Below are 21,886 nucleotides of genomic sequence, written 5' to 3' on the forward strand. Positions count from 1 at the left end.
ATGGAGGATCAATGGTGCAATGGTAGCAAGAGACTAATAACGAATATGGGGTTGAGAGGGAGCATTTATTAATATTTAAAAGCATCACCTCATGTGCAGGGGTCTTTAATCTAGTTTCTCCACTTCTTGTCTTTTTTCTCCCCGAAGCACCTTTTTGTTTTTAAATATAAGTATAATTAATATATAAGTACAGCTAGAGGCTTGGGACTTTAACTTGAGGGCAAAGAGGAATTTAGAAGGGTGACCTAAATAGATTTATGCTTTAAATGACCTAAAGAGCTTTAGCTTCAGTGAAGACTGAAGAATGAATGGGGATGCAACTTACAAATGGAGGTGGAGAGGAGGATTGCAGGAAGATACAGGAAATATTCAGAGGACTGTTGCAGTGATCCAAGTGAAAGATGAGATTCATGCACTGTTTTTACTGTACTATAACCTAGTCTGTCCTGACTGATATGGATTATGAACTTACTTTAGGCACAGGAAATTAGGGGAACAAAAATTCTCAATCCTCACTGCATAGGAAGAGCCCTGACTTTGAGCAGTACCAACAGTGATGGTGAGAACTGGATACTTTAAAGAGATTTATGGGAGGTAGAATGAGCAGACTGGGACATGGAAGCTAGGGAGAGTTAGACTTGGACAACTGGGTGGCTGGAAGCTGCGCTCCCGAGATACGAAACACTGGAGGGGGGCAGAAAGTTTGGGCAGACTGCCAGATGCTATGTTTGTTTAGGGTATGTTAGATTTGGGGTCCCTGAGGAACTGTCACATAGAGCTAGCCAGTCAGCATACAAGTATGCATGCTAGAGTTGCAGGAATGACATTTGTGCAGGGAATTCAGAAATTTGTGGATTTCTGTGTATTTGTATCTCCCCTTTCACAATGAGGGACAGCAATCCCTGTTATCAAGTGCAATAATACCTATGCAGCAAAACATGTCAATTTTCACAGCAAGAAGGAGAAAGAAAGACCAGAAATAGCCTCATGGCAGTTCAGGTCAGGCTTTTCTGGCAAATGTGTTTGTGACATTATGAAAAAAATTTCAGAAATGTGGATACAAGACTGTCCACCTGTACTATCTCATTTAATTCTTGCATCAACCATATGAAGTAGGCACTATTACTATTCTCTTTTTTACAGATAAGGAAACTCAGGCACAGATAGGTTAATTAAAATACTGAGGTCACAGAGTCATGTTTTAAACTGAGGTGGTCTAAGATAGGAGAATGTTTCAAGAAGAGAGGTGCTAACAGGGTTAAATGTCATAGGCAGGTAAAATAAAACCAAGGATGAAACTGCCTCACTGGATTTGACAATTTGAAAAAAATGTTGAGAAGGCAGTTTCAGGTAAGTAGGAGGGTGGAGGCCAATTTGTGGTGGGTTAAGGAGTAGATAGGAGGCACGGAAGCAGAGATACCTCTTAAGACTACTCTTCTTGTAAGAAATTGACACAAAGAGATGTGGGAGATGGAGCTAGAGGGGACAGCGAGTTAAGAAAGCATTTGTAAATGTTAAAGAGAGAGGAATGTGGGGACCACCAGTAATGTGAGTTCCTTCCAGAGGCACAAGTGGAGGGATGGTAGGGCCTAAGTACTGGTGGAGGGATGGTGAGGGAAATTGCTCCCTATTGGTCTAGAAGAAAGAAGCAAAGAGAGGACCAAGGCAGGAAGTCTGAGGATTGACAGCATGACCTGTCCTTTATGAGTCATCTTCTGAGACTGAGAGGTGAGAGGGTGACAGGGTGACAGGGTGACATCTGAAATGTGGAGAGAGAGGAGAAGCTTTGAAAAAGTTACTGAAAAGAATGGAAGGGACAGTTGATTAGGGATGTATAGTAGGATTGGGTGGCATTGGGGGGCAATTTGAGTGAGGAGGCCTTGATTTGATGGTGCATCAGTCTTGGAGGTTTTGTGGTTTTTTCATGAGATGCTCAGCAGCTACAAGTATGAAGAAACCCACAGTTGCATGTATTAGAGTTGCGTCCTTGCTGAGTAGCTGTACCCATAGGTCTGATCCTTGGGAGCTGAGGATCTTGGCACAATATCTAAATCCCAGAGATCCCCGGAGAGTGCAGGATTGCTCTAGGACAGTGGCTCTCAACCTGGATGCACATTGATGTCACCGGGGAAACTTTAACAACTACTGATGACTGAGTCTTATGCTCAGAAATTCTGATTTACTGGGTCTGGGGGTGGTGGTCTGGATGTTGGGATTTTTGTAAACTTGTCATTTGTACTGTGATGCTAATGTACGGTTGGTGATTATTGTTCCCCTAAGAAACAGTGCCAGAATCTCAGTGTTTTAACACAACAAAAGCTTACTTCCTACCCCACTAAGTCTGGGTAATTCTCTCTGAGCAGCTATCCTTGTGCTGCTGGGCATTCCAAAGACACTGGGACAGAGGAAGAGAAGCATTAAGAACTGAGCCTAGTTCTTACCTGTTTTTACCAAGAAGTAACATATCACCTCCACTCACTCTCACTGATCAGAACTAGTTTATGGCCACAACCAGTTTCTAGGAGGTAGAGAAGGCAAATGGATATTGGTGAACGCTAGTAATGACCACTACCTAGAGCTTTTACTATAAATGAAAGCAGAAGGGGATGAAAAGGTTTATTTAATTTACAAACACTTATATTATACTTGTTACATGAGAGATATTATTTTTATCAAATCAGAACTCATTTAACCCTCATCACAGTACTATTAAATAGGTCATTTTTATTCTATTTTACAGAAGGGCAAGTTGAGACTAAAGAACCTGCTCTCAAGTATAGTTAGTAAGTGGCAGATTAAGTTCCAGGCAGTCTGGATCCAGGGTCCAGGCACTGAACCTCTGGACAATACTATCTCTCTATTCTGCTTTTTCTCACCTTAGATTCTGGGGATGTGAGGAGACAGGAGAGGAAGAAGGTTCTAAGTTTAAGTGTGGGACTTTGTGAATGTAGAGGATTGTGTACTGCTTGGATAATTCACCACTAGAGCTGGGATAGGACTCTGGGGAGGCAGAGTGGGGCTTGGGAAGTGGCTTGGGGAGGAGGAAATGTTTTGCACTGATACTGATGCTAATGCGACCAACCTCATGCTAATGAGGCCAGGATGGAGAGCAGCTTCTGGCAGTTTCCTTCCTTCTTTCCTCCCATTCCTCCATCAGAAGCACCCTTTTAGCATCTGTGGATTGCACCTTAGACCTATGCTGAGGTTAGCTCAGAAACAAAGAACAGGGATGGGGAGAAAAGTCATTCCCCAGAGAGTAGTGGTTAGGCCATTTTCACAGAAGGGATCAAACAGTAAGTCAGACATTAATGCGTTTCTGAGAGTTTATATATAATTACGATTACTCTCAAATAAACTATATTTTAAAACTCACAAAGGAGGGGTGCTTGACAAAAGACTCTTTCAGTGAATCAGTAGTAATTGCAAAACATCACTTCCTAATACATCAGTTTTGTAAGTCTTCATTTTTATATTGACCGCTGTTAAACTGGAACATACCTTCAGTTCATCTAGCTTTGTTCATTATACAGCTGTGACCTGGGAGTCAGTGGACACCTCTGGGTACTGGAACTTTTGGTTCTCACTGAAAGAGGGGATAGATGAAAGGAAAAGAGGGATTGATAAAAGGATATGAACTCAACAGTTCAAGCAGGTTTATTGCTAAACCTGAGAGGGACCCTTCTGTTCTGGCCAGTAAAACACGGAAAAAGGGGTCTCTAACAGGCCAAGAGGCTTTTTATGGCCAGGGCTTTTGGTGGGCTCTTTGAGGGGAGGGGTCAGGGGAAAGGTGGGCTTGTGGCTTGCTGATGTGTCCTCTGGAGAATGCTTGTAGCCTGGGTAAGATGAAACCTACGTCTCTCTGAGATGGTGGGTGGGCTTATTCAAAAAGGTGGTACTCTGGTCCGGATTCTATCACTCACAGACAACACCACTCTGATTACAATACCTCTGGAGAAGAGAAAAGCACAAATAGTTCTGCTTTAAACTAGAAGCTTTGCAATGAAACAAACAAATAGAAGCCCTTTATGTGACATTGAAGTTCTTTGGTTCCTGCCTCTCTCACCTTTTAAATCATGTGGTTTGGTTACAGCATATGGACTCTCTGCAAAAAAATTCAAATGCTGTACTGGCACCTTGCTGCAACCTGCCAGCACATTGCTGAGGGCCAGGCAATCCATATGGTGCCACTCTATTTTCCTTAACTCAATTTTGATTAGAACTGTTGCAAGTTATTGCCAGGGGTTTCTCTTTCCTCTAGTGCTGCAGAATCAGTGATGGCAACAGAGATCACTGGAGTTGCTGGTTATTACCACACTAAGCCAACAGCTGATTATTTTCTCATTTACATGGAGCTTTTGCTACAGGGTCAGGAGACCTGATTCTAGTCCCAGTGAAGCCTCTAAAGCAACGTGTCTTCTTCAACTAGGCACTTCATCTCTCTCTTGGACTTGGTTTCTTCTTCTGTAAAATGAAAATTTGAAACAGAAGATTAAGAAAAGTGTGTAAATCAAGGATTTGACACTTTATAACTACCATTTTTAAATAATTAAAATAATCCAAAGTTGCATAATGCTATGCAGTTATTAAGCACAAAGAGACAGGATAAATATCATTTTTAGTAAGTCTGCAGATGAAAGTAAATGGAGAAGTACTACCAGTAATTGTGTGACTGCATCTTAATGGAGTCTGGAAGAGTTTTCTCTTTGGGAAGTGTGAGCTAATATACCCACAGAGGAGTGATTTGGAACAGTGATATTTATGCTGGATGGGAAACTATGGGAACCCAATGTTTGATGTCAATACTCAGAGTAAGATGTGGGCTGCTGATGATGTGCAGAAGAACATACAGATTTGGAGTGTTTCCTGTTGATGATGATGGGTTGATCATATTGTAGAAGTCTAGGATAGTGATCAATGAAATATATATATTTCTGAATGGCTGATCAGTGTAGGATCACAGTATGTTTGCATGCTAGCCTAGTTGCTGTGAACACAGGTCATACAAGACCCACCACAGGAGGAAAATCACATTATGTGTCTAAGGATGCCTTTCCAGGTCCCTTTCTGCTTGTACAGGGAGGGAGCTGTAACCTCAGTCACATCCCTGATTCTTGCAGTTGGCAGATGAACCACAGAGATCCAATCTGTGCCCAAGTCCCTTGTTATTTAACTAAAGATACCCCAATGTATTTAGAAGGTGTTCCAGCTGTGGGGGATTAAACTTGCACCAACAGCAGTGCTTGGCTGGAAAGCTAGAATAACTTGGTGTTATTCCACTGAGTTTTTTTCCTAGCAGAGCAACCTGATCTTTGCCTCGTGTCAACCTTCTGAGTTTGCTCAGCCGCCCAAACTTTGGACGAATGTGTGGAAATTTCAGAGAGGAGAGGGGAAAAATGACACTAAGCTAAAGCCTGGAAGCTGGCTGTGTGTTTATGTGTCTGTTGCTCTTGAGAGAGAGTGATCAATAATTCATGGCCAATGATTGGGAATCTTGCGGGTTCCAAACAAAGTCAGAGCCCGCTTCTCCCTTCTCCCTGCGTGGGGCAGGCGCCTAGCAGAGGTGTTTCCACTAACCCTGGCTTGGGGATTCCCGCTGCTTCCCCGCAGCGTAGCCTTGACCATTTCTAACAAGGGTCACCTACCACATTCTGACCCCAGCAAAAGGGGATGCCCCCATCCGACTTTCCTTTCGCTTTCACTTCTCTAGGCTTGGCCTCACCGCTAACCTCTGACCCTGCCTCAGCAGTTTCCCCACTCCTTGAGTCCTTTCTCTATGGGCCCAGGTGGAACCTCCGGAGACGAAGCCTTAGATCAGGGCTTCTCAAACTTGAGCGTGCATCATATTTATCTGGAGGGCTTGTTAAAGGAAATAATTGCCCTCGCCCTCAGAGTCCCTGGTTCTCTAGCTCTGGGGTAGAGACTGATATTTCTAACAAGTTCTTAGTAGATGCTGCCAGTCCAGAACCACTTTGAGAACCACTGCTTTACATAAAAGAAGGTGTCGCGGCTTGAGCTCCGCCTTTCTTTCTGTCTCTCCCAGTTCCCTTCACACTTCTGCCATTTTCCGTTCTCCGTGGAAGATCTGCTTTTAGACTATTTTCTAACGGCTCCATTTCTGTCGCCTGCTCCAAGCCGATAGAGGGTTGTTAGAAACCATACCTACCCTCCCCCTCCCGATCTGCACAGCTTCGCTCCCTTTGCTTCCACTGTTTTTCCAGCGCAAAACCCGCTGTCCGCTGCACAACCCCTGGGTCTGGGTGTGAATTATTCACCCTGTTCCCCTGTTCCTTGTGTTAAGTGCAACCTTCCCCGCAACTTAGCAGCGGTGGCGGGCTCGCCGCCCGCCTCCTGAGCTCCGCAGCCCGGGGGCAGCTGTGTGGCTGCGCACTCCCGGGCGCGCCAGACCCAGCCTGGGGCGCCGGGGCTCTTCCTGCGCCGGCTCTGCACGCCGTCCCCATCTGGCTCCCGCTCCGGGCGTGGGGTGGGGCGGGCGCTGAAAGCTCCTCTGAAGAGCTTCGGGCGCCGGAGCCCGGAGGGGGGCGGTAGCAGCGTCAGGTGGCTGCCCTGCGTCCCCGCGCGCAGCCCAGTCAGTCCCTGCTTGGCGCTCAGCCTTAGCCGGAGGGGAGCTGATCCACAGCCCTAGCAGCCGTCTTCGCCAGCAGCCGGGGCGCGGGACCCCGGCCGGAGAAGCTGAGATGTGACCCCCTCCGACTGCCCATTGCCCTCCCTGGCATCCCGCCTCTTCTCCCACCTCCTCTTCTCCACTCCGCGGTGCCTTGTACTGCGAGGTCTGCCTCGAGCTCCGGGGAGAGAGGAGCGGCCACCAGGCGCGCAGCCCGGCAGAAGTTGGGCTTGGCTGGGCAGCGGTGGTCCAGCTGAGCGGTGGGCTAGGTCTGGGTGAGAGGAAGGCGCAGGAAAGGGGTCTGCGTCTGGGCTAAGAGGGTCCGCAAGATAGGGGCTTGAGCTGGCTCTTCCGCTCCCCCGGCCCCGGGGCGCGGGGTAGGGGGAGAAATGCTGAGTCCGCGACCGGGCGACAGCCACCGCGGCCGCAGCCTCAGCTTCAGCATCAGCACCGGCGGGACAGCGACAGCGGGGGCGGCGCAGGCGCACTGTGCCCCGCGGAGCCTGCAGCTCCCGAGCCCCGTGTGCGGCACCGCCACAGTCTGGGCAGCGGCGGTCGGGGCAGCGCTACTACCATGAACTGCCTGGTCGTCCTCCCCAGAGCTGCTCATCCAGGTCGGGCTGGAGACACAGCCAGGGGACCCCGTCGCCGCCGCCGCGCCCCCTCTTCTTTCGGCTCAATTTTCTCTTCTACCTTTCCCTCCTCCTCCTCCACCTTCTCTTCCTGCATCCCGCCCTCCCCCGCCGCGGATCCTGGCCGCCGCTCTCCAGACCCAGGATGCCGGGGGGCAAGAGAGGGCTGGTGGCACCGCAGAACACATTTCTGGAGAATATCGTCAGGCGCTCCAGTGGTAAGAAGAGTTGTAGTTCAGAGCACCCTCCTCCTCCATCCTGCCCAGGCGTGTCCCCCAATCCTCTCCTCCATCCTATCCCTCTCCCCAGGCGAAGGGGAATGCAGACAGCCCCACCTGATGGCTTCAGTTACTAGCTGAACCTGATTTTGGGAGGGAGTGGGAGTGAGGTGGCTGAGGAAAGTTAGTTGCATCCGCTCTCCACGATGTACTCACCCCACCTTCCCTCCTGTCCAGAGCTCGGAACAGGGGGATGGGGAGCAGGTGGGGTGCAGATACCTCTGGAGTGCAGAGTTGAGTTTCGCTGTGATGAGGGGCATCTTGTTCATCCTGTCCCCACAAATAGGCTGCAGAGTTTGACCAAATTCTTAGAGTTAATCTCAGTGGAAGAAGGGTTTCCCTCAATTTGGGATGGTTGTGAAAGTGGTTACCTCATAAAATTTAAGTCTCTAGAATGGCTTTTGGGCCCAGTGGGCATTGCTGAAGGGAACCTTGTTCTGGGGAGAGTTGTTGGAATTGAACCTAATAAAAAGTGTCAATGTCTGAAAAAATATAGACAGTTAGTACCTAGAAGGCATTCACTATGGTCAAATTTGTGTTTAAAGTTTTTTCTTTTTTCATTGTGGATTGGTCTATATGATGTATTTGATTTGACTTAAGCAGGAGAAATGTAGAAAGGAAGCAATAGCTACTTGCTTTTAAAGTAACTGGAGAAAGAATTCAAACACTGCCATTCTACCTTGCCACTGATGTTATGCTGTTCTTGTCTTAAAATGTCTTTAAAATACCACCCATTTATGCATTAATTTCCTTAAAGATATTCTGAATGGGGATGGTTTTATATATATATATATATACTTCACATTTTAAATACATATCTAAATATATACAAAATATATGTATTTCACATTTTAAGACCTTATAAACTTTGCATTTTACTGAAATCCACATATTACACTTAAAAATTTTTTTTATATACTTTTCAATTTTATAAGCAAGATATGTAAAGTATCATTTAAAGTTTTTTCTTTCAGAGGCCTCTTGTTTTATTTTGACATCCTTTGCTTGGAGAATTATGAGAAAGACATGTGAATATTGATTACAAAAGAGTTAGGATCAAAGCAATGAAAATATTCTATGCAGTTCCATAATTCATTGTTTACTTGTTCATTCATTCGTTGAAATAATATTTATTTGGATATCTTATACAACGGACGCTCTGTGGGATTCCTTGGATAAAAAATGATTAAGATACTTCTCAATAAGCTTCCTGCTTAGTGGGCAAGACAGGGGCATACTCAAATTGTAATAAATAATTAAATACAATTATCCTTTCCCTGAACTGGTAGATTAGATTATTCTAATTCTTAGATAAGGCTTTCTTCTAAAACAAGGTTTGCAGATATTTCCCCTGAGTTGTGGACTATATATATATTTAAGTGTGGTGTTCATATTTTTCATAATCTTTGATATAGTATTTGGTTTTAATTTGAGCCTTGTGACTTTGTTTCATCTACTTTAGTCAACACCTGAAAATATGCAAGTTTAGGGCAGACTTTTTGGGTTGAAAAAATAGATAATAGGCCTGGTCTATTTTTTAAAAAATACCTTTTTAAAAATTGTCATATTGTTAGCCATTCCAGTGTGCTTTCAAATGTGTTCTCAATTTTTTATGATACTATAAAGTGTAAATTAATAAGGTAATTTCTATGTCATATATTACTTGTATTAATATGACATTAATTAATATTAGTTACTATTAATATTATACAAAGACCTGAAGTACAGTGGGTTATTACTGTTAGAACAACCAGTTTTGGAAATTTAAAGATTATGGGAATCAGCTATTTAAGATGTACCAGTTTTATTTGAGCTTTCTCATCCTCTTGGGTTACTTCAACTCCATGCAATTTAGTCTGAGAGGACTTTTCAGAGGAGGCTTTAAAAAATAAAACCATAGCTCTCTGTTGCTCTGCTCAGTAACCAGAAAGGTGTGAATTCCTTGACTTAAGTTTACCAATATAGGATCTTTGGTTGAAACTTCTTATACAGTCTGGAACTATGAGCCAGTTTTTAGAATATCTTTTCAGATATGCCATTAAATTAAGACTTACCTTATATGGCTTAGAAATATCTGCATCTGTTGTCTCCATTTTACATTTACCATCCAAGTTAATGAATGTTTTATCTTTTTTACACTTCATAATTGTTTCGTTAATTTAATGTTTCTTTGCACCAAGTGAAAAATTTATTCGTTTTGGCATTTTAAATACCACCTCTAACTGCTTATGGCTAACTTTTAATACACTGCTCAAAAACTCTGAGCTTTGTTTGAAGTGTGTTAGGTATTCGAAGTAAGTATATGCACACATGTACATAATGAATACTGAAAAGTCTCATACCACTTTTATAGGGAGAACCTCAGAGATTGACAATTACAGTACTAAATTGGTCTACACATTCACGTGGGAGTACCCCACAGTTGTCATTTCTATGTGACTGGGCAGAGAAATAGAAAAATTCATTCTGAGAAATATGTTTTCTGAGAAAAAAATTCCCTCTCACAAATATTCTGAGAAAATTGTTTAATTGAGGCTAACAAAAAATTCCCTTCTGGAGCCTCGCAGATGGATGGAGTTTGTCACAGTGAAGATTTCATTATTCACTAGCTTAACAACATTGAAAGTGAAGTGTTGGCAGAGCATTAGTGGAAAAAGAAAGAAAAGGTGTGAGCAATGTATTTAGGAATTAAAGGAAAGTAGGCTGGGATTGTCTCTTTACCTTTGCCCCCATGAAATGCCCCTCTTTTTGATACAATGTCATTTATTTTTTTAAATGAAAAGATCAGATCTTTTAGTGAGAATCAGATGAAATAGAAACATAAAGATATGCACACAGGTAAACATACAGACAGACATCTACCCAGATACAAAGATAGTTTAGGAGGAAAACTCTCACACACACACAAAGAGTAAAAGAGAGATGTAGAATGTAACAGAAATGCACAGAGCAAGACAGAGAGAGAAAGAGAGAAGGAGGGATATTGGAAATGAAAGGGAAATGGACACAAAAAGAAAACGACAGACATTTATTTGTCAACAGATACTGCTAATGAGCTGTAATCTCACCTAGTTAGAAATCCATCAGAGACCTTGATGATGCAGAGAAAAAGAACAAGAAGTACTGTACATATGAGTATAGCTTTTAAACCTGAGGATTTCCTGATAAAATTCTGAAATCCTCAGTTGCAATTCCCCAGAATAATAGTGCCCTATTCTGTGCCCTAGAGTAGCACTATAACCCATTTGCTGTTATTTTACACCTCTTGAGATTGAATTTTTATTTTCCTTACTTAGTTGACTCAGTCTGTTATGGGAAAGCATTTCAAGTTGTTACTGGTGATTCAAAGTCTATAAAATAAAATAATGAGGGCCATTGAGAAGGTTGGATACAAACATACTTTATAGCTGAATCCCAAAATAGTACAAGTAGGGAATCTTCTTTTTAGTTTTAAGAAAAAAGGCAAGATGAAATCATTTTTAGACAAACAAAAGAAATTACAATAATTCTTAACATGTGCTCTAGTAGATATAGCAAGCATACTATTACTCCAATAAGTTGTTAAGACCAAAAGTTATAAAAGGTCATTGGCAAGACTGAGGTACATTTTTGTCTAGTAGGATCAAAATAAGTTGCTAGGAAGGGAAAGTTTCAGTTCTGTGCGGTGAGTTTCCTACATCAGTGCAATGTCTCATTGAAGGCCCCTACTCAGAGTGCTTACTGACCAAATCTGTGTCTGGAACATGATTAGGCTATCTTACCTTATTTAAATTTCAATTATTTATGCAAGCTATTTATCAGTATATATTGGGCTGTAGGGAGCAGTAAACTTGTGTGTGGAGGATAAATACCTGAAAGAAAAGCATTAGTTTTAAAGACTTTTAGGTGGAATTTTACATTAAAAACAAAACAAAATATTTTCAAGGCTTCAGTCTGATTGTGTCTTAGCATTTTATTCATATGTTGTCTTTGATTCCTTAACAAATAGGCAGAAATGATTAGTTAAGTGGCAGTAAACTAGGTTGCCATTTTGAAAAATTATAACTACAAAATAATGTCTTTTTATTAGAATTTAATTATTGTCCTTCAGTATTTTAAACATTATGAGGAACTAGGAAGTTTTTTATCTTTAGAGAAAGAAGGAACTCAGGAAAAAAGAAAACAGAAAAGGTAGTATTTTATGAACTACTTAACTTTGAATAGAACAAGCTCATTATATTCAATTTTCTATTCTGTTTGAAATACCTAGCTTGCATAAAAGCACTTTCTGTATGCAATTATCTCATAGGAAAATGTAAAATTATTTTTGTACTGTAATTAATATTTGTGAACATCAGATCTTAAAAGAGAACCTATAGAAGAGGAAATAGACAACTAATGTATTAAAAGTAAAACAAAGATAGTAAAATACCTTTTAAGTATCATCTATCCTAAAAGAAATAGTGAAAAACAAATGGAATTTTTTGGGATATAAAGTTCTTGATATTTTTCTTGAAAGATAGTCTTTAACATCTTAACTACTATTCAGGAAATATTGATAAAACCACATAGTGTATGCAGGCCTTATAATGTATCACTTTAATTTTTAAAATATCCCACAAGTTGAAATTAAACTAACCACTTCCAAAATTATATTTATAAGTAAGCCAGAGGATTGTCTCTTGTGTTAGAGCCCACACTGCGTTGTATAATCAGTAGCAGTACTTTGCTGACCATGGGGCTGCTTATCCCAGGACATTCTTGTCTTTACTAGAAATTGCCCTCTTTGTCTATCTTTTGCTTGATTCTAGAAATGGGGTGGGTAAGAAATCCATGTACCTCGCTATCTTTTAACTGCTCTGCTAAGAAAACCCATAAAGACACTATTTTTTAATATAAGGGTGCAGCTATGATTATTTTAATTGACAGTGACTTAGTAGATTTACAAAAGAAATCCTCTAGGTTAGTCTATATCTTACTTTCCTTGTTAATAACTGCTGTTTTGCTCGCATGGAGGAGCAATGTTTCCACATTGTCCAGTATCTAGCCTGGGGAAAGGCTGTAGTGTTTTCCAAAGCTCTGTAGACAGTATTTACCACAAGAGGTCACTATAGGTCCTGTCACAGGTGAACAAGTAGTTGACATCTTTCTTTCTTTTTTTCCTCAAGTTTGATTGGAAGTTGAAATTAATGTAGTTAGTTGTTACTCTTGGCAGAAAATATCTAAAATGTAAGACATCTAGGAAAATGAAGAAAGGTTTTATTTTAATTATAACAGTCTTATTTTAGTTAAGGGTGACCAACATTTTGTGACTAAATGAGTGGGATAAAATAAAAACAGTTTATGTAAAGGAATAAATTTAATGCATTTTAGAATAGTAGAAGATTTACTTTAGTAGATGAAAAAGATTGTATGGTAGTAAACCACTTCAGAGTAGTGATAATAAATATGAAATAAAAAGTTTGCAGAAAAATGCCATATAAATAATGCTCGGATTAGAAGGATGAATATATAGTTTCTATTTCAATGAAATTTTTTATCTACTGTATGTCTTGATATAATTTATATTAGATTGGTAAACTAAAGTCAGTTCCAGTGCTTTGATTTTTTTGAAAGATAGTTCACAGATTTACAATTACATAGGATATCTTCTGATTCTAGTATTTTGATATCATCCAAACTGTTGAAATACAGAGCTAAAACAGATATTCTTCAAAATTCCCCAGTTTTATTAAATTCCCTCCAAAATATGATTGAGGATAATATTACTTTAAGAGGTTTTATTTCCTGTCAATCAGCACATCTGAATCTTGGTTTTAAGGATTTCTTTTCTATTTGGTAGGATTAGAAACCATGTATTGGGAAACATTTCAAAATGTCCCAAACAAAATTAGTATTAATGGAAAAAATTAAAATATGCCATGCAGCAATTTTATGAATAAAAGAGATATCATGAAATCAGATAAACACTTACTAATAGCAGAATAGAATTTTTAAAAATCCCATCTTATGTTCTTGTTTCACATACAAAAAAGAAAGCAAATGGTAACTCTGTGGGGTGATGGATGTGTTGGTTAGCTAGGTTGTGTTAGTCATTTCACAGTGTATACGCATATCAAACCATCTGGGTATATACCTTGAATATATATCACTTTTATTTATCAGTTATACCTCAACAAAGCTGAAAAAGAATCTTCAGTACATTCCACCAAACACTCTAGCTTAGGAATGTATGTCATGACTCTCTTTCATTCATGAGGAGTGACTAAAAAGAAGCATTTGAATATTCTCATTTTATATATTATAGAAGTTAGTACTGAGAAAGCCTAGTCTTGAAAGTTATTTAATTGAATGAAGGCAATGATAAAGTTGTCGGATAAGTCAGTGTGCATTTTAGACATTACTGGTATTTGGTTTTATGTAGATACTGTCAATAATAAAGAGATATATTTGTATACATTCCAGAGAGTAGATTTTTGATATACCAAGTTTTCACATGGAAAAAGATAGGAAAATTAAGTAAAGACCAAAATAATTTAGAAAGGAAGAGTGGTTGAAGAGCTATTTGAAATTTTATTGAAATGGATTTCTTTCTCTCTTGGGCTCTGGTACCACAAGAGGAATAAAAGTACTAAGTAGAAGGTCCTATTGATTTCCAGAGATAAGCGACGTGAGATGAGAAGTTAGGTGCACAATCGCAGCCGTTTCTCGAGGTAATGACATAACTGGGAAGTCGTAAAGATGTTGGCATACGAATTCAGCTCCTTTGGGATATAGGTCATACCTTACACGTATTTTTATGTCCTCTACTGTGAAGAGTGCATAACACCAAGAACTAACTGAATCAATACTTTTTTATTTTCTCCTAAATTATACAAAACCACAATTGATTTCTCCCAAAACAATGCTGATTAAATCTATTAAGTAAGCCTGTATAAATAACTGCATTGTTTAAAATATTTAGTCAGTCAGTGTGTGTCTCTGAAAATGGAAACTGCATTGTACAGGGCAGTTCAGATGGGACTCGTGAAAGCAAAAGGGGTGAACATGTAAGTGATTTCGTGCTCATCTCCCAGTCTAACTTGATGGACAGCTGAAATATTTTTCATCCTTTTTGTTTTAATCTCTAAGGGTTAATCTTTAAGGTTTATCTCTAAGCTGGCCAACTTTATACAAGAAAGAACTACTTAGAAATTTGTAGATTCTAATTAAATTATTTTTATTTTATAATTTTGTAGTAAGGAGTTATTGATGGGAAGTTTTATTCTTTGGAATTGATCTTTACCAGGATAAGTATCTTCTGAGTGAGTTTTGCCTTGAGGAGCAGCTTGCAGTCTTGTGCGGTATCCAGCAGAAGAGAGAAAATGGATTTTGGCTTTTTAGAGACTGTAGGGCCAGCCTCAGATCACTTAGTTTAACTGGAAATCAAACAACTCTTGGATTGAGAGTAAAGTTAACCTTTATCCTGATCTTTTCTGTCTACTGGCATATTTTCTATTTGGGATAAATTAAAGCACAATGAGTTTATTTTCATATGTTTACAGCATTGAAAGAATAGAGATGCTCTTCAATGAGGATTAAAGAGTCCCAGAATAAAGCCCCCTAAAAACAACTCCCATTCTTTTGCTTGACCCTTATACCTTTTCTAGTTGTTGATTAATGAAATGAAAGTTTTTTTGAGTGCCTACTGTGCGCTAGGCACTCATTCAAGCACTGGGGATCCATAAAGAACAGAATGATAAAGACAATGTTTCTCCTTTTTTTTCCTGTGAGGGATGGTGTACACATTGGTTAGAAGCTGTAGGTTCTGGAGGCTTGCATTAGAGTCCTGGCTCTGTTGCTTATTCGCTCTGCAAGTTAACTTAATCTAGTGTTCACCCCTGTAAAACAGAGGTACGTAGCTTATGGTGTTGGAGTGAGGATTAAATGAGGTGATGCGTGCGATGTGCTGGGGACAGTGACTGGCACGTAACAAGCACTCTATCGGTGTCAGTGTTGTTAGTCATTATCACTTAGATGTTTACATTTTTTAAGGCACCATCTGTGTCTGATGGTTTTAATTCTTGGTGACCATTTCCTTTTGTACCTCTTTTCAACTGATTTCTGGCTATGCCGTAATGTTGAAACGTCCTAGAAGGTTTCACGTGACCAATCTTCTCGTGAATCCAAAGGCTTCTTATTCGTCCACATTTTTCTGGCTTACCAGGTTTTGAGACTGTGCTCCCCTCCTGTCTTCACACACATGTTTATTTCTTGGCTTTCATGACTTGGCACTTTCTCTTGGCCGTTTTCCTGGATTCTTTTTCTATTCTCTTTCACCTCTTCTCCCCTTCTCTCCCCTCCTCTTTCCTCCTCTCCCTTTTCTTAAAGAATAAATAGTCATCCATGCTCAACCTTGAACCATCTTTCTTACACCTTTACCCTCTCTTGCAGAGCAGGCTTGTCCTCTGTCATAGTTTCGTCTTCTCTGTGCTCCAGCCTGTTTCCAGGGGCCTAGGTAATTTCTCTCCTTGTACTTCTCACAGGTCATCTGAAACTCCTTGTGGTCAGAATTGAACATATCATTGAACATATCATCTTCAGACAGACTTTCTGTCTTTGACATTTCCCCATTTCTGTTGAAGGTGTCTTTAGTATTTTAGTCTTTTATTCTAGAAAGCTTAGGGTCATCTTTGGCTTCCCTCTCAGTATAATATTAGTTTTACTTCTTAACCAGATTACCAATGCTTACGGATAAGACTTTAGCTATGTACTTCTTTTGTACCCCCTAAAAATACTGTGGGCAGAGTAAGTGAATTCAGGCCCGTTCACTATTTAACTCATCTCAGGGCATGAAACCTGTCCATAACTGACATATATGCAGCCAATGTATATGAATATGATGGACCAAAGAATTGCAGGTTAAAGAAAAAGTTGCCTCATTAATTGGGCTCAGAAACAAAATGTCTCCTCTGAGAGAACAGAATGAAAGGTGTGATAATGTTCTCTTTATTCATTCCTGAAGCAGTTTCTTTCTCCTAGTACAACCATACTCAAGATAACTAGTATTCTTACCATAACTCTGTGGGGGCATTTCCAAGGCTCCGATGACAGTGCTCAGTACAGAGCAAAGGTGTTTCTCTCTTCATGACACAGCTCCTGTCCTGGCTTTAGCCCTTACCCCCCAGTGACACAACGGGGCTCTCCAGGATTATACTACCTACCTTGCAAGATTGCTGTAAAGACTCAGCAAAGCCACAGATCTTGCACTGTGCCCCATCATAGTAAGGGCTTAATAAATTTTCACCTTTTCCTATTTTTTCTAGATAAGGGAAGGTAGGGGAGATTTTCTTTTCTTTTTTTAACCTGGAGAACTCAAAGTGTTGAATAGTTGAGACTTTCCTAAGTCATAAACTGGTGGATCTGAGCTTAAAAGCATTTGAATTCACTTTAGTTACTTTGGCTTACTTCTTGGAGAAAAAAAATAAAACCCAAACCAATCAACCTAACACCCCTTGTTGCCCGCAACAAGAAAACTATTACTTAGAGTCAAAGAAACATCAGTTCTCTATACCTCAGTAAGTGGCAGTGCTGGGAGAAGCCAAAGAACAAGGCAGAGAAATGTCAGCTTCTTCCTGTAACTGGCCCAGTGAAATCTGGCAAAGGAGAGAAATGAGTTGAATTTGTGATCTGTATCTTTCCCTTGAACAGTTAGCTCCTATAGCATAGATAGTAGAAATTAAGTAGGACAAAGCTTTAGAAAATTAATTGGCTTGTAAATGCATTCAAAAAGTCTTGCTTTTCGTTTTCTACCAGGTGTGCAGGTTAGACTAGTCTTTTAATTGAAAGTCTTCATTAGTTATCTTGCCATTAGTGCCTGATTGCCTTAAAAGGTTAACTTCAAAGAAAAAATATCATCCCTTCAGGACAGATGCAGTTCACTTGTAGAAACAAGGTTTATTTGCAAGATTGAAAAATGATGCTTAAACATTAAATATGTAATACTTTTTCTTGCTGATAAACACATCTTGACTGATTTAACTTTTATGCCAGATTACAAGGAGGGAGTATTTTATGGCTGTAGGTATTTTAAGAAAAATCATTGAAATAAAATCCAGTAAAAATTTGTCACTATGTATATATATCAGGGTGAAGATTTTCTGTTTTATTATGAGTTTGTGAATCATATAGGGCATTACTACAGTTACATTTTGCTTCTAATGATTCTGACAAGGGTTGTGTACTTTTAAGAAACCCGTCTTCTCATGAACAAAATGACAGCTATTAAAAGTAGAAACCTTGAATTGTTCAACATTCTTTTTTGTGTGTGTGTAAAAATATTTTTCTATAACAAAAAGCTACCATTAGAATTTCAGAAATATATGTTAAAGTATCTCATGAATTTTGAATCATTTTTACAAGAAGGAGAATGATGAAGTTAATGCCATCAAAGAAACACAGAAACTTAAAAATGTACCTTTGATCTTGAAGGAGATGAAAAGTAGAGACATATTTTTATCTTTGATGACAGCTGAACAAGTTTGAATAAATTAAGTTATTTTTTGCATATTTCAAACTCCTACAGTGATGGTCTGCTTAATGTTGCCAATATTATTATATAATAATTAGTCTCATTGTGGAAGGTACAAAGTATGTCTACACAGATGCACACTTGCTGTACCTTGCTGTAGAGCTGTAGGATTAGGTGTATTTGTAAGGAAATGAAAGATACCAGTCTTATATTCTATTATCGACTTAGTAGAAGTGGGCATTGCATCTATCAGAAATCAACATTGTGGATGTGGGCATGGCATGTAAGTCATTAATGCTTTTGTGTAGCCATCTGTGCTAGGATTTTATTTAACCCAAATAAAATGCACTATATGTGTTTCAGGGGTTCTGCTGTTGTGTTCTATGAAACTTAAATATGTATATAGTTATCACTCACCAGAAAATAAACTTAAAAATATAGCATATACTCCATTATTTAAAATCACAGGTTTTCAGAATGCAGGGAAATCTGCTTGGAAACACCAGAATTATCAGGATTGTCAGTTCTTTGACAAAAAATACCCACCATGGTCCTTATCTATATTTTTAACAATGTCTGGCATTGCTCTAATAATTAACTGTGTGACGTTAAAAGTGAATCAGAATTTTTGTATTTGATTTGTTTATTCAAGAAGTACTTGTGGGTATACAGCGATGAACAAACAGTCCCTGGCCCCATGGAACTTGGAGTCTGGTAGGGGAGACAGGCATTTAGCAAACCCGTATCAACTTTATAATTACAAATTGTGGTAAGCATTTTGAAGGAAAAGGAGAGGATGGTGTGATCAAGTGTGAGAGGCTAATTTTGACTGGGAAATGGTAGTGTCAAGGAAGGATTTTCTAAGGAAGAAGTGTTAAATTGAGACCTAAAGTAAGAGGTAACTAGATGATAAGTAGGCAGGATATTTCAGGCAAAGGGAAAACATGTTAACAGTCCTAAGGAGAGAGAGGAAATGAGTGGCTAAATTTGTGAAGCTTAAAGGCCAGTGTAGTTGGATTGCAGTGGCTCAAAAAAAGAAAGACAGGGAGCAAGGGTAGACAGACAGACAGCCCGGCTGGGCAGGGTAATGCTTTGCCTTGTATTCCAAGTGCAGCGGACACATCTACCCAACACAAGGGTTACTTGCTGTGTAACGCAACTTGGGTTGGAAGAAGGAGGGGTGATAGTGGAGAGACCAGTGAGGAGACTGTTGCAATAGTCTGGGCAAGAGATGATGGTGGCCTGGCCTGGGATGATACCACTAGAGATGGAGAAAGGCAGATGCATCTGATATGTTTTCTTGGTGGACTTATTAGGGTTGAATGAGGAAATGGATTGCATGGATGAAGAGGTGTGAAGCATGACCTTCAGGGTTTTGGGTCAAGCAACTGGGTATAGAGAGAGGAAGGGAAGTCTTCCCTGACATGGGGAGAACTGGAAGTGGAGCTCTAGAGATCACCTGCACCATCACTTTGTCATCCCTTTCCATTCCCTTGGCGTGAAGAAGAACATAGACAAAGGGAGCTTAGTTCAGTGTCACTGTACTGAGATGATTTCTATATTCTTACAGATGGTCAGAAAAGAGTCTCACAGGTCAGGTAATTAGCTTGGTCAGTATGATTGTTCTTGTGGATTAGAAATATGTAACTTCATATTTGAATAAGAGGTGATTCAAATTAGAAAGTAAATTTTCAAATAAAACCAAAATCCCAACCCAAAACCTAAATTTATCAAGAATATTTCACAGTCATCATTGTTGAAATGCCCTTCTCAACCAATCCTGCTCAGAAAACGTCAATGACTGCTACATGCATTTTATTGTGCTGCTTTTAAGGTTCGAGTTTCCCTTCTTGATCATTGATTATGGCGGGTGGGATGAGTCATGGAGCTCTGAGCACCTTTTTTCACAGAGACCCCTAGGAACCCGGGGTGGGGGAGCAGCTTGAAACAGCTTCAGACAGATTTCCAGCTTTCTGCCTGCCCTGAACCTCTGCTGGAGGAGCTCTGCCCAGGGTTTGGAGGCTTTCAGAATAGCTCTGCTGATTTATGGGCGGTGCGTCTCCAAAGCTAGGACTGAGTGAATATGGTCAGAGGGAATCCTGTTGGTTTTCCTCAGAGGTAGCCCTAAACCTTGGAAAAACTGCATTAGTGAAAATGTTTTATTTAGTGTTTCTGACTTCTTTTTTGAGAAATCCTGTCCCTTCTCATCTCCACTTTATGTGTTCTCTTTTCCTCAGTCCTCTAAAATTCTTTTGTGTGTCTTATCACTTCCTAAAATATCTGGAAGCTTCTCTATGTTAATGCTCTGAAATAAGTCTCTCTAGGGTAATTTGCATTAAAAATATGGGAGGGTGGGGAAGAAAGAGAGAGATTGAAGGAGTTTGGGAATAGAAAGAGAAGGTGGGAGAGAGGTCTAACCCAAAAAAGGTGTTCCACCATTGTTCATGTCCATAGAATTTCCAGATCAGAGAAGGGTATAGTTTTCATAAAAAACAAAAAAACTCAAAAAATCGCCAGATATAGGTAGTGTTGGAGCAGCACAGAAGCAAACATTTATTTTTTTTCCTGGAATTGCTGTAGAAAGAGAAGAAACATCTCACTTGCTTTTATACTGTTTTCATGGCTGACTATAGTCTCTCTTCTTCCAGAAATTTCTGTCAGCTAGGATTATTGACCTCATGGTTTATATATGATCTTTTTAAGGAATGATATTAATATGCAGTAGTATTGAGTGTAGGTATTTTCCTATTGCCTAAGAAGAAACACTGTGAAGAGGAAGTGCTTTCTTTATATTAAAACAAAACAAAACAAAAGTTTAGGAAGACAGTATGATAGAATAGCAAGTCTTAGACCATGAGGGCTGCTGGTTCTGTGTTTTACCCTCGCCAGGCACACTTTTCCTGTATTAGCTGAGTACATTCCTGTCCTGCTGTCCCATTCATCTTGTTAAAATGCAGGTTCTGATTCTCGAGGTCTAGGGTGGGTCTCAGATTCTGCATTGTGAATAAATTGTAAAATTGTGAATAAACTCCCAGGTGATCCTGGTCCACACTTGGAGTAGCAGGTACTAGATCAAAGTGTCCCAGACCTGGCTAAGCATGAGACTTTACTCTGTGGCTATATTTCCATGTTGCACCTTGAGGAAGTCAATTCAGTGTGTCTCTATTAGAATTTAGCAATCTGTATTTTTGACATGTTTGACACATGATAAGATTCTATTGCAGCTGCCAACATTTAGGAATTATTGCAATAGATTATTTTTCCTCCATCTTGGATGAACTTTGGAACCACCTGAGAAATTTAAAAACTAATATTGATGCCTAGATCTTACACCACACCAATTAAAACAGAATCTTTGTGGGTTGGACATGGAGTGAGTAACTCCTGTGACCAATCCCCCAATCCCTCCCGTCTTCCTCAACCTCCATTCCAATTGAATGCACACTCAAAATTGAGAAGCACTCATAATGATTACTAATGGGCCATTTTGAATTAGGGGCCTGAGATTTAATTTTTGACTCTCTAATAACCCTTGAGGGAATGTGCTCAGGTGTGGAATTATAGCTTCTGAAATGTACTGGACTACTACCACCTGTAGGGCTAATGACCTGATTCTTAGGACCTTCACACAGAAACATATTGCATATTTGCACTCTTTGGGCATGAGATGTTTGTAAACTTCTTCAAGAAACATCTTCCTGGATTCCAAAGCAGGTTCAGTTTTTCCGAGTTCATGGCTCTTGGTGTCCTAAGAGCCATGAGGATGAATCAGAACTGGGTTTTTCCCTGTCAGGATTGGTTGATGAATGTTTAAATCTATTTGGCTACTATAATAAAAACAAACATAAATTGATTGGCTTCTAAA

At 39.9% G+C, this 21,886-nt stretch overlaps 1 protein-coding gene across 1 annotated transcript in view; it reads left to right on the forward strand.

Moving 5' to 3' along the window:
• The first annotated feature begins 6,869 nt into the window (after window positions 1–6,869).
• KCNH5 (potassium voltage-gated channel subfamily H member 5) overlaps window positions 6,870–21,886 on the forward strand; it is a 352,997-nt gene continuing 337,980 nt past the window's right edge. The window contains exon 1 of the mRNA XM_057488394.1: window positions 6,870–7,472. Coding sequence (XP_057344377.1) covers window positions 7,400–7,472 — 73 coding nt within the window. The 5' untranslated portion in view covers window positions 6,870–7,399. The remainder of the gene's footprint in view (window positions 7,473–21,886) is intronic.

This window comes from Manis pentadactyla, chromosome 11 (genome assembly GCF_030020395.1).
Source record: "Manis pentadactyla isolate mManPen7 chromosome 11, mManPen7.hap1, whole genome shotgun sequence".
NCBI classification, from domain to species: Eukaryota; Metazoa; Chordata; class Mammalia; order Pholidota; family Manidae; genus Manis; species Manis pentadactyla.